The 13534-nt window shown below is 48.8% G+C and overlaps 1 protein-coding gene across 1 annotated transcript in view; it reads right to left on the reverse strand.

Annotated features, from left to right (window-relative positions):
• The window catches only part of ATL1 (atlastin GTPase 1), a 36594-nt gene extending 23060 nt beyond the window's left edge, over positions 1-13534 (reverse strand). The window contains exon 1 of the mRNA XM_054400686.1: positions 13270-13534. Within this exon, the coding sequence (XP_054256661.1) occupies positions 13270-13534 (265 nt within the window). The remainder of the gene's footprint in view (positions 1-13269) is intronic.

The raw sequence follows: 13534 nt of genomic DNA on the forward strand, positions 1-13534 counted from the left end.
GAAGGTTGTCTCAAAAAGGGATGCAGCATTCATGCTGAGGTGTCTTAAGTACCTCATGTTCCATCAAAGGATGCTGCCTTTATGCATCCTGTGCTGTTTCTGTAGCAACAGCAGAGCCCTGCTCCATTTGCAGCCTGCACTAATGCTCTAAGTGTAATCTGCCACTTCTGACATCAACCTCATCCATGGGCAGCCCCAAGCCAGCCCCAGCAGGAACCAGACCATGAATATACCTGTCTGCCTCATAAAAGCCACTTCTTTACTCCTAATTGGAAAACACACAGAAAGCACAGGCCCTGCTCGCTTTTCCAGTTGGAAATGGCAAGGTTCCCTGTGGAGCACACCAAGGTGAGTGCTGCATAAGCTGTATAGTGTTCATACAGCCTTACAAGAAGGTCTCATCTCCCCTTTGGGACAGGGGAGAATCAACAAGATCCTGCAGGAGGAGCCTTTGGAACCGACAGGCAGGGACCCAGCATTTGGTCACTGCATCCACGCTCCCACATGAGGTGGCACAGCTCCTTCACCTGCGCCCCTGGTGGCTTGACTGGAGTCAGAAATGTTTTGATGTGATTGGATTTACACATTCTCTCCAGCCTCTGCCATGACTCACATCATATACAAGGATCCCTCCTCTGTCCTTTCTGTGCAGCTGTAAAAGGAGAAATAACTGGACTCGGTTAGCTTGAGCAGAGCAAGGCAGATGAGGCTCTTAGCAGCCTCACAGTCCATTTGGGATGCTTTGTGTACCTGCTGCACTACAGGAGATGGAAGCCTTTTAAGACCTTCCATCCAGTGACACTGCAGTCCTGTGGTTTGCAGAGAGCAGGATGAGCTCCAGTAGTTTTCCTTTCCTTGAGTTCAAACTTCCCAGCACAGGAAAGAGATGCTGAAGATGATTAACGGTGCCAGTCAGATCACCTACAGTCACGTGAAATCTCCTCACTGGCAGGGAAGGGAACGTGTGATGGAAACTTCCTCCACACTGCTACAGGTTCCTTGGCTCAGGCTGTAACTTTCCAAACTTGGTAGCCTCAAGTTAAATCTCCTCAGTCTCTGTTTAAGACCCTGACCTTGGGGAACCCTTTTTCAGCCAGTCCCAGCAGCTTCAAAGTACAAGAACTGTGTGCTGTGTGTGCACAGGCTAAAAGGCAAGACAGAAATACCAAGAGGAAAAAGAGTTTGCCCATTCTGGGCCTCTTTGTAAGGAAGCCTCCGGCAGAAACTTCATCTGTGCAATAACAGCAGTGCTTTTGTGTCAGTTTCTGATTTCCTATGATCCTGCAATGAAATATCAGGATCATTAAGCCTGGTTGCTAGGGGATTGCTGGTGCCTCTTGGACATATACTATGAGCTTTCTTTCCTCCCAGTGGAAAGACAAAGGTCTTTTCTTCCTGATGCTTGGAGGGTTTTTTTTTAACAAAACAAAAGTCCCAAAGCCTCTGAAAAGCTGGATTCTCCATCAGACTTCAGCAGCCAGGGATCAGCAGCACCAAACTCTCTTCAAACACCAACCTCTGCTCTGTGTCAACACTTAGGAGCCTCCAGAGGGAAGAAAAGCCTTCCTATTTCAAACACATGGACCCGTGATCTAGGCACGCATCGCCAAATGACTTGGAAAATGAAAGCCTCTGAGAGCAGTCAATCCTCTTGCTGCACACACCAAACACCACCCCCAGCACTGAGATCTTCTCAACATGTAAGTGTGGCCAGGTGCCAAAGGGCCACAGGCTCCTGTGGGCTTTTTGAGCGGTGCCATGCTGCCAGTGCCATAGAAAGTCTAGGACAGGGACCATTTCTTCTCCTGCGGTGTTTCCTAATGCCCTGCTCAAGCTGAGTCCATTTTTTTTTTCCTTTTACAGCTGCACAGAAAGGACAGTGGAGGGATCCTTGTATAGGATGTGACTCATGGCAGAGGCAGGAAAAAATGTGTAAATCAAATTAAATCAAAACATTTTGGACTCTAGTCAAGCCTGCGGGGGTGCAGGTGAAATAGCTGTGCCACCTCCTCAGACCAGAGAAGTCCCACCTCTGGGCACACAGAAGGTGAGGGGACAAGCATTTTACTCACCCCACAGTAGCAGTAATGAGAGCTGCTCACAGATCACCTAGCTGGGTACCAAGATGGGCACAAACCCTGCTGTCTGTGGGCTTCAAGCGCTGGGAAATGGCAGCATGGATGCCGCCAGCTCAGGCAGTCCTGGTCAAGGATCCTGGTCAAGGATCCAAGCACCATGAACTGAGGAATGTCCCTCCCATCCTGCTATCTGAGGGACAGTTGGTGCCAGATCCCTCCTCTGCTGCTGCTGGTGCCTGGATGGGATCTCCCACGTCTTCCTCTCCCTCCAGCTCAGCTGCTGGAAAAAGCAACAACCAGTGCAGAGGAGGAGATATTGTGCTGTCCTTTCAAAATATCCAATCTGTAAGAAGCACATTTTTTTAGCAGATACTGACAGACACAAGGCTGAGAGAGCAGGGGCTGTTTAGACTGGAGATGGCTGAGAGGGGATCTTCTCAATGATGATCAATATCTGAAGGGTGGAGGACAAGATGATGGGGACAGATTCTTTTCCATGATGCCCAGTGATAGGACAAAGGACAATGGGCACAGACTGGAATCCAGGAGATTCCATGTGAACACGAGGAATTACTTCTTTGCTGTGCAGGATGCCCAGAGCAGTTGTGGAGTCTCCTTCTCTGGAGAGATTCCAAAGCCACCTGGACATTGTGATCCTGCTCAAGCTGCTGTGGATGCCCCTGCTTTAGAAGGGGGGTTGGACTGGATGATCTTCAGAGGTCCCTTCCAACCCGCACCATGCTGGGATTCTGTGATTTTGGGAGAATATCTGCAGACAAAAGTAACAATCCAGATCAGCTGTGGCCTCCTAGGGGAGATCCTTGCTTCTACCACTGGAACACCGGGAAAGCCAGCCTGTTTGCACCACACAGGGGCTAAATACAAAGTGTTACGGGCAGGATATGTTTGGTTTCCTAGTTCAATGGAACTCTCAGGAGAAAAGCCACTATGTTAAGCATGTCTCTGAACTAATTGCAGCCCTGTTACCTTTGCTACTTTCAGGTCTACCATCTTCAGACAAAACTATCTTTCATATTTATTTCCATGTGGCAAAACTTCCATGTTCTGTTTAGGAAATTATCAGCCACACTGGAGAGCCAGAGATGATTTTATAAGATGGCTGCACAGTGTTGGCAATCAGTTGGCCTTTCTGGCATAAATTAGATATCTGCTTTGAAAGGAAGTTGTACCTGGCAAGGGCACAACATCATCTGGCCAAAAAGGAAAGGAAGGAGCCCTCAGCTTTCCTAAACACACTTGTTTCACTCATTTTCTGACTTGACTCCTCCTCTCTGTCAGGCTTTCTCCCGGCGCCTGGCAATTACGTCAATTCTCCAGCTGCTCATCCAGCGATGGCCAGTGTACAGTTCCTCTTCCCCATTTCATAACAGCTCATTTCCATGGCTCTAAAGCAGGCTGGAATCCATGTCTCTTTTCCATATGGTGATTCAAAGTGGAAAGGTGAAAGAGAGCAGAATTTGCGTTCACATTTACTGGGCTGTCAGAACGCAGCAAGAAAATGGTTCAACTCACATAGAGAGCCCCATAATACAGCAGCACTTCCAGCTCACGTTATTAGTCTAAAGAAAAAAAAAACATCATTCTTCAACTGCTCTGGGCCTTCTTTAGGGTTAAAATTAAATTAAATCAGCATTATTTCATGTTGTGCCTGTGCAGAGACTGACAGCCACTGTCTAACTCATTTAAGCTTCTCCAGAAAAATGAATGAGATAAATTACATGTCACTAATTATGCAACACACCTTTGGCAAGTGCTTGCTGAAGCCTGTTCTTCTTTAGCTACGGAAGAACAGGTCAGAGAAATGCTGACTGCTTCCCAGAGACCAACTAATAAAGTCAGCTTTTTCCTTTAAATGAGTTTGCACAATAAATACATTTCATTCCAGAGAACGAAATGCAGGCCTCACCTATCACCTGTGCAAAAACAAAGCCTCCTAACCAGGCCTGAAAACAATTTACCAATCCTGTATTCTGCTCGCCTGGACTCCAGGGGCTCTGTCTATCCAAGCACTGCACATGAAGGGCAGAAGCAGCAGCCTGGGCCTCAATCCCCTTCCCTAAAATACAGAGATGTCATTTAATGGCCATGGTGGTGTTAGGTCAGTGGTTAGACTCCATGATCTTACAAGTCTTTTCCAACCAAAACAACTTGGTGATTCTATGTATTCAAATATTCAAAATATTCAAAACACAGAGATGTTTGAGGGTATTCAATCCAAGTTACTGCATGGAAAAACAGCAAGGAGATAAAAGAGAGGTTTGATGGGAAGCTTTAACTTGTTCTCTCCCTGCAATCCCACAATCCCTGCATGGTGCAGGTTGGAAGGGACCTCTGGAGATTCACTGATTTATAGATTCATAGAATGGTTTGAGTTGGATCGGGAACTTCAAGGTCATCTAGTTCCAACCCCCATGCCATGTGCAGGGACACCTTCCACTAGACCAGACTGATCAAGGCTCCATCCAACCTGGTTCTGAACACCTCCAGGGAGGGTGAATCCACGACCTCCCTGGACAACCTGTCCTAGTGTCTCACCACACTCTCTGTAAAGAATTTCTTCCTAACACCCAGTCTAAATCTCCACTCCTCAAGCTTCAACCATTCCCTCTTGTCCCATCACTACAAGTCCTTGTAAAATGTCCCTCCCTGGCTTTTTGTAGACTCCTTTTCAAGCATGTTCACCCGGAGCAAGTTGCACAGGAATGCATGCAGGTGGGTTTGGAATCTCTCCAGAGAAGGAGACTCCACAACCTCTATGGAGAGCCTAATCCAGGGCTCCAGCACCCTCACAACAAAGAAAGTTTTCATCATGTTGAGGCAGAACTTTCCTTGTCCTGTCACTGGGTACCACTGAAAAGTGTCTGTTGCCATCTTCTTGCCTCCCACCCTTAATGTTTTGTATAAACGCTGATCAGATCCCCTCTCAGCCTTGTCTGCTCCAGGCTAAACAGCCCCAGGTCTCTCAGCCTTTCCTCATGACAGAGATGTTCTAGTCCCTTAATGGAACAGAATGGAGTATCCCTGTGTGGAAGGGGCTCAGTTTCTTACCAGCAGCCTTGTGGGGATTAATTTGATCGGCAGTGATAGTGGCACAGATCCTGCTGGAGCTGTGTCCTACCTCGGCTGTTTACATTACAAACATGTCACAGTGCCACTAGCTATACCACGAGCCAAGCTCTGAACAGACCTTCCAGTCAGGCTTGATCCCTCTGCACATTCTCCAGAGAGCTTCAGCTTCCAGGAAGCTTATCTGCCCTTCAGAAAGAGCACTGGCAAAGAAAGCCATCTCTGTGCAAGCTGCTGTCTCCCTTACACTTACTGCATTAAGTGTGGCTGCTGCTGTGACATGAGTTCTGCTCCCTCTGTTCATGCTGAACCACCTCTGCCACATGACAACCAGCCAAGGATCACCAGCAAAGAGGCTGGGAAAGGCAGGGTGGCTTTGAGCATGCACCAAACACCCTCTCCTCTCCCAGACAGGCTTGCGCAGAGCTCAGCTCCAGCTAATGAGGGAAAGGAAAAAAAAAGCAGTGAAGCAAAGCACACCCAGGAGCCAGCCAGGGCAGAGGGGAGGTTGGAGAACAAGAAGCTGTATTGATCCTGTACGAAGGATGCACAGCAGGGCACAGCTGCAGCCCAAAATATTCAGGCTGCTGCAGGAGCCTGGCCTTGACATCTCTTAGTTAGCAAATTCCCTCAGCATGGGGCTGCCATAAAGGGTTGAGTTGGAGGTGCTCCCAGGAGAGAGGCTCTGAGAGGACAAAGCAGGGAAGCCTGGCTGGGTAAAGCCCTCTCCTACCCACCACTGCTCTGCAATTTGGCTGTGTCCCACTCTCTGATGGCCAGAAAGCCTCCTGAGCTGTATTTAACCACACACATGTTCACCTCCCCTTTCTGTATCTTACACCCAGGGCACAACTGTCACTGAGCCACGCAACCCTGCCTCTGCTGGGATTTGTGATGCCACCCTGGAATTAGAGGACCCCCAGACCCAGGGTGGACAACTTCCAGGCTCTAGCTATCAGCAGCACTCACTAGCCAGAGCCACCATGCACCCCTGCAGTGGCACTTCTCCCTCAGCCTTGCTCTGTGCTTTCTTATGCCTGGGGACGGTGGTCTGGGCAAGCCAGCAGTGAAAGAGAAGGCAGAGCCAGACCTTCTCGTGCCCAAGTGGAAAATTCACTTCACATAATGACAGAGTCACAGACTGGAAGGGGTTGGAAAGGACCTCTGAGGATCAAGTCTAACCCCCTGCCAAGGCAGATTCATATAGAGAAGGTCACACAGGAACACACCTAAGCATATGTTCAATGTCTGCAGAGATGGAGACTCCACCAGCTCTCTGGGCAGCCTGTTCCAGTGCTCCATCACTCTTAAAGAAGCTCCTCCTCATGTTTACATGCAACTTCTTATGTTCAAGTTTGTGCCCATCACCCCTTGTCCTGTCACTGGGCACCACTGAAAATAGACCGGTCCCACCCTCCTGACACATACCCTTTGAGTATTGATCAGCATTGATGAGATTGTCCCTCAGTATGCTCTTCTCCAGATTAAAAAACCCAATTCTCTCATTCTTTCCTCAGAAGAGAGATGTTCCAGTCCCCTCAGCATCTTTTCTGTAACCTCTCCAGCATTTACCTGTCCTTCTTGAACTGGGGAGCCCAGAACTGGACACAATATTACAGGTATGGCCTCACTAGGGCAGAGTAGAGATTGGGGAGAACCTCCCTCGACCTACTTGCCATACTCTTCTTAATGCACCTGAAGAGGCCATTTGCCTTCTTGGTCACAATGGCACTTACACCTCCCCAAAACGGACGTCCATATGCAATCACAGCTTTGCCATAAACCAAGATGCAAAGAAGGCTCTTGATATCTGTGGAAATGACAGATAAGAGACACAGCCCATAATGAACATCTCCACCCAGCAAGCTGCAGGGCTTTGGTTAGCAACAGGTGAAGAACACTGTCATGGTCGTGGTCAAACTTAGCTCTGTCCTTCAGCAAGCAAGTACAGCAGGTAAAAGGCCATGCTTGGTAGTCACTTGGGTCTTGTTTTGACATCCCAGGCTGGGTGAGCTCTTCTACTCTTCAGTGCAATCTGCTCTCCCACAAACTCCTGGGGAGCACCCCACTCCTCTGCACCCCAAGGTGCTCACAGCAGGGAGCCAAGCAGCGTGGTGGCTCTGCCTGCCAGGCTTGGTGACCATGCGTTTTTTGGGGCAGTGGTAAGATGTGGAGTGCACCTCCTTCCCGCCAGCCCTGAGTCATCCAGCTGGCAGCACAGCAGCTTCAGAGAGCCACGCTTGAGAGCGTGGCCAACTCAGCCCCTTTTCCTTTGGCAGAGGAAAGGAGGAGATGAATGATTAAGCTGATAACATGAGTGGTTTGGGATCTTCATGCGTAAAAGACTGCTGACAGAAATAAGAGCCCAGATGATCACCAGCCACCAAACCTGTCTGGTACAGCAGATACACCTCACATGCCAAAGTCCAGCGTGAAACTTTGGAGTGATGACATCTACTACCACTTACATGGAGCTGCAGTGCCTCAGCTGGCTCTGGAACAGCAGCAATGCCTACTGCTGTGACATTCCAGGCTGAGATCATTGTTAGCATGCTTCAGAGACACAGGCATACAACTGCCTCAGGAAGAACAGAAGCTCTTGTAGAAGTTTTTTCAGGAGCATCTCTGTGAAGAGGAAAGGCTGAGAGACCTGGGGCTGTTTAGCCTGGAGAAGAGCACCCTGAGAGGTGAACTTCTCAACACTCAGCAAGAGCTAACAGGTGGGGGACAAGAGGATGGGGCCAGACCCTTTGCAGTGGTGCTGCAGTGATAGGACAATGGGCAAACCAGAATCATATAGGTTGGAACGTGGAACCACTTAGTTTGGAACAGATCTTCAAGATCATCAAGTCCAAGCACTAACCCTACCCTACCAAGTCCACCACTGAGCCATTGCTCAGTGCACCACATCCACATCGCTTTTAAACACATTCAGAGATGGTGACTGAATGACCTCCCTGGGCAGCCTGTTCCAATGGCTGACAACCCTTCAGTGAAAAAAAAAAAAAAATCCTAATGTCCAGCCTAAACCTCTCCTGGTGCAGCCTGAGGCCATTCCCTCTTGCTGTATCACTGGTTACTTGTGAGAAGAGACCAACAGCCACTTCATGACTGCTTCCCTTCAGATAGTTGTAGAGAGTGATAAGGTTTCCCCTCAGCCTCCTTTTCTTCACAGGCACAAAGTGGAACTCAGGAGGTTCCAAATGAACATGAAGGAAAACTTCTTTCCTGGGAGGGTGCTGGAGCCCTGGAGCAGGCTGCCCAGATAGGTTGCAGAGTCTCCCTTTCTGGAGAGATTCTAAAACCTCCTGGACATTGTGATCCTGTGCAACCTGCTGTGGGAGAATCCTGCTTTACCAGGAGGTTTGGACTAGATGATCTCCAGAGGTCCCTTCCAACCCCCACCACGCTGTGATTCTGTGAAGTTTGAGGTCACATTAGACAGCTACATGGCTACCTCCATGCCAATTTGTGTGACAGGATGAGTTGACTCAAAGGCAAGGTGGGCAGCTCTCAGAGAGAACCTTCCTCCCATTTGTGTTCATCCAAAGAGAGCATGACCAAAAGGCCTTTATGTATTTCTCAGGTACAAACACTATGTTTGCTTGCTTACCCACATGTAAGCCCAGCCAGACTGGGGTGTGATATGACTGAAAAGCACTTTTCAAGATGTCCCCAAAACTCTCACTTTCTCCTCCAGCACACATTTTCTGCTCTGTTTTTCAGCAACCAGCCTCCCTCGTTTCTGACATGAAATTATTTTTACCCTTTATTTGTTAAAATTGCTGAAAACAAAGTTTGGTAAATGTGCCAAGAAATCCTAGGATATAGCATGAAAGGTAGTAACACCTGGGAGAAAATGTTTGTGCACATAGAGTGCTTTAAATGTGTTTTCCTCACTTGGCAGAGTGCATGAGCCTCCATCTCACCTGGGAAATTTGCGTTCAGTTTTTACTGCCCTAACACTCAACCTTCCTTCAACAGATAGCAAATGTTGAATGGTTTTGGCAGGAACAAAGGAGCTGGGGTCTCTCTAGACTGAAGTGCCATTCAAGGGTGATCCATGGGACATCTTGTGCCTCCCACAGCATGATGATACCTGCACCAGACTCACTCCCCTTCTGGACAAGGTTCCGGTTGAGGGTGCAGAGAAGTTAACATAAGGCCTGCTGCCTGTGAACATCACTTAGGCCCTAAACAATTTTTACATGTGCCGTTTCTCACCCAGGGGCTTGGCACAGAAAATTCAGCAAGACACAGCCAGCTCCACACACTGCTTCTTCCTTCCATTAATCAGGCAGCCAGACAGCAGCAAAGCCTCTTCTGATTCAGACACAACATGAAGAATGATAAGGGCACCATGTCACCACTGCTAGGAGGGTCAAGGCATCTTAGTTCTTCTCCTAAAAGGGGAAAGGCAGGCTGGTCTTGCTCTTGTTCATCTTGTAATGGATCAGACCACACTGCTCAAAAACAGAGGCACAAAACTCAAGTTGCTGCTGCCTCTAAACTGGAGGCACAAAGACCGAGAAACACTTTTAGCACTTTGGGTCTCTAGCTTGCAGTGTCTCTAGCTCTCAACTCCCAACACTACATTTTCTTTCCTCATTTGCAAGTTACTAATTTGGTTATAAATCTTTTCATAGCTAGTGGCTTTTTGTGTAAAGTCCTGCCTAACTGAAACATCTCAGCTTTCACTCTTCGGGAGGTTCCCAGCATTCACTCAGAACCACAAAGAAATGCCAGGAAGTGGAATGTGCAAATCCACCATAAAAGGTCAGAAAACAAATGACAAACAGAAAGGATGTTAGCTCCATTAGTTAAAAAAAAAAAAAAAAAACAACAAAAAACTACCAAAACCATCATTTTCTTTCCAGTTTAACCCATTGCTGTGCAGCCTGGAGGAGTGACATTGATGATCTCATCCTGATTTGTGCTGGAAGGGAGTTTCTTCTCCCCCAAAGAGTTGCTCAGACCTTCCTGGCAATCAGCCTCTTTAAGAGCTCTCTTAAATCTGACATCCAGCTTGCAAATCCTGACCCAGAGGTATATATTTAACCTCTGTAATCCCTTGCATGCTTTTGAAACTGAATTCTTGATGAGTGGGTCATTCTGATTGCAACATGGGCCATGATGGGAAACATGAAGAGGTTTCATACCATTTGTTCCAGTCTATGCTGTTTAAAGGAGTGACTGGGAACAGAGATAGAATCATAGAATCGTAGGAATATGGAATCATAGAACTTTTTCAGTTGAAAGAGACCTCCAAGATCATTGAGTCCAACCTTCAATGGCTCTTTTATGATTACATCTCTATCCATAGAATCACAGAATGGCTTAAGTTGGAAGGGACCTTAAGGATCATCAAGTTCTAATCCCCTACTCTTACCAAATAATGATACATCTGGAGCTCCCTCACCCATTCACCCAGCAACCAGCAGCAGAGGTGAGGTCTATGCATCACCCAGCACATACAGTATGAGAAGCTTAAATGAAGCTCAGCCTTATGGTGACCTTCTGCCCAGGGCTAAATCCTACGCTGGATGCATTACACAGCCCTCCGCAGGCTCCTGGGGATGTGTATTTGTGATGGCAACCCAGCTTTAGTAGCTGACCAGAGGCAATTTTTTCTGGGTGCTGCACACTCACTCCCCCTAATTTGCTTTGTGGTCTTTTAAAAAGCAAATTATTTTTATGAAACAAAGGAAGAGAAAGGTTGCACTAAGCAATTGCCTCTTTTCAGGTCCGACCAACCAGGGAGTAACTAGGACAAAGTCTGATCCATTTCAAAATAGAATAATATTTTTAATAACCCACAAGTCCATTTTTAGCACACAGCGAGGACTTTCTGCCTTAGTTTTGAGTAAAAGCCCTCTTTGCCAGGCTAAAAAATGGAAGGGTCACCCCATGGCCTGATGTCACCAAACAATACTGCAGTCACTGGATGTAAGAACATCTTTCAGGGCAATGAGGTCCTGTTGTATAAATGCACTTTTATTGAAGTGGATGGGGGTGGGGGGGAGGTGGAGGGTGTTCCTAGTAAAAAATAAGGCATTTTGCTCTCTAGCTGATCACTTGCAATATCAACCAGCCTGGAAAACTGCTAAGAAAGCCTTCTAGGAATAGGCTGAACATCTGTGGAATTCACAGAATGGTTTGGCTTGGAAGGGACATTAGAGATCATTTAGTTCCAAGCCCCCTGCCATAGGCAAGGACACCTTCCACTGGACCAGGATGAGGCTCGAGGCCTCATCCACCCTGGCCTTGAACACTTCTGGGGAGGGAGCATCCATTACCTCCCTGGGCAACCTGTTTCAATGTCTGACCACCCTCACTGTAAAGAATTTCTTTCTAATATCCATTCTAAATCTACCCTCCTTGAGGTTAAATCCATCCCCTCTCATCCTATCACTACAAGCCCTTGTAAAAAGTCCCTTCCTGGCTTTCTTGTGGGCCTCCTTCAGGTAGTGGAAAGACAGGTTATGATTTTGATCTGTGGATGGCTTGCAGCTGAAGGCTCTCACAGAGATCCACTTGGATCCATGGATCATTCCAGATTCTTGCAAAACTTAACAGAGATTCTAAGGTGGAGCTCATCAGATCAATGACACATCACATTTCACTCTAGTACGGTGTTTAGACTGAGGAATGTGTCTAACTGCCCTGCAGGACCAAGGCTACTCTTTCCAAGATGATGTTTCCTCCATTTATATCCCTTCTGGCATCATTTGTGTGTTCTTCTCATGCTATCAAGATCTGAAGGGAAAGCATCTGTATGTGTACGTGTGTGCAATACTCAACACACAGACAGAGACAGGGCTGACAGCTCTGTGAGACAAAGCTGAGAATGTCAGCATATTCACTGGGAAGTTTTCCCTCCAGTTTACCCAAGGGTCTACCGACCTTCGTCTAGAGTCACAGTTAAAAACGGCACGATCAAGCAAGCATTGCTCATTTAATCCTCCCTCTCTTGCAAAAGGAGACCACCAACCCCCCTCCATTTGTTCAAAGCACACGCTCCCATTATCCAAACACTTCCACAAGCATGTCCCTGAACTGTTTAATCATTATCATGGGAAATACTGCACTCATCTACACAAATTACAATGTAATTTGTGTATCTAAACATCAGAGCTCAGCTCACCTGCTCTGCCTGATGAAATAGGGATACTGCAATGAGCCAGTTCACACAGAATACAGCTGAGGTGAAATGACAAATTAGGCTCCTCTGCAGCCTCAAATAACAGCAAATGGCTGTATAAAACCTGATTTTCTACAAAATGGGCAGCACGTTAGTGGAAGGTGGCAAAGTGATACTCTGAATGAAGAAGGCTTGGCCATGGCCCTGGCCACACACAAGGTAAAAGGCACCAAAAGCCTCTTCCTTGCTTGGTGCAGCCCACCTGTGGGACCAGTTTTGGTGCCACTGGGGAAGTGGAACTGACTCGTGGATCCAGGCCTGCCACAGGCTGAAAGAGATGGGAAGCTTTTCAGGAAGATGATGCAGAACTTCCTCCTCCTCAGCAGCACAGTGATACTGCCACCAGCTCCCGTGGGGTAGGGAAGAAGCTGTATTTAAAAAGGCCCCTCTCTGCTGGAGGGTCTGACCCACCAATAAAATCCTACAGCCTCCAGAAATATCAAAAACCCACCAAAGGAGAAGCTTGGGGATGGCCGATGGCTCCGTCTGATGGAGAAGGTGGCGTGAGCAGAAGCCCTGCTGCTCAGCCGAGGTGGGGTGGTGGCTGAGATGACAACCCTATTCCTCACCGCAGCTGAGGGCAAGCGCTGTGCGAACAGCAGTGACAGGGCGAGGGGTATCAGAGCCGGACGGAGGCCAGGGGAGGCTGCCGAGGGTGCTCAACCCCGTGTGGGTCGCAGGGCCGAGGGCGGTGACAAGCCAGCGGTGCCTCCCCCATCCCGGCCAAAGGAGTTTGGGCTGGGGTGCTGGGTACCCCTGCCCTGGCTCCAGACCCCCGAAAGGATGGGGAGAAGCAAGAAGGGGTAAAAGACGCCAGTGTAGCCCCACGAAAGGAGCAACGAGTGGCCGGCCCTCCGCCCCCATAGGCCCCTCAAGCCCCTCCTGGGATTGCCGACCCCCCGCCTCGGCCCTTCCGCCTCAAGTCCCCCGTCCGCAGGGCAGCGCCACCGCCCCGCCCCGCCCCGGCGGCCCGGGCCCGGGCGGGGCTGAGCGCGCCCCCCGCCCCGCTGTGGAGAGGGGAATGGGCCGCGGGCCGCCGCAGGCCCGGCTTTGTTCGTGACCCGCCCCGCCCGGTTTCGCTGCCTTCCTTCCCTCCCTCCTTCCACCGCGGGATTCTCCTCCACCGCCACCTACCCCAACTGCTCCTCTCCCGGCGGTTCCGGGCCAT

This window comes from Indicator indicator, chromosome 4 (assembly GCF_027791375.1).
Source record: "Indicator indicator isolate 239-I01 chromosome 4, UM_Iind_1.1, whole genome shotgun sequence".
NCBI classification, from domain to species: Eukaryota; Metazoa; Chordata; class Aves; order Piciformes; family Indicatoridae; genus Indicator; species Indicator indicator.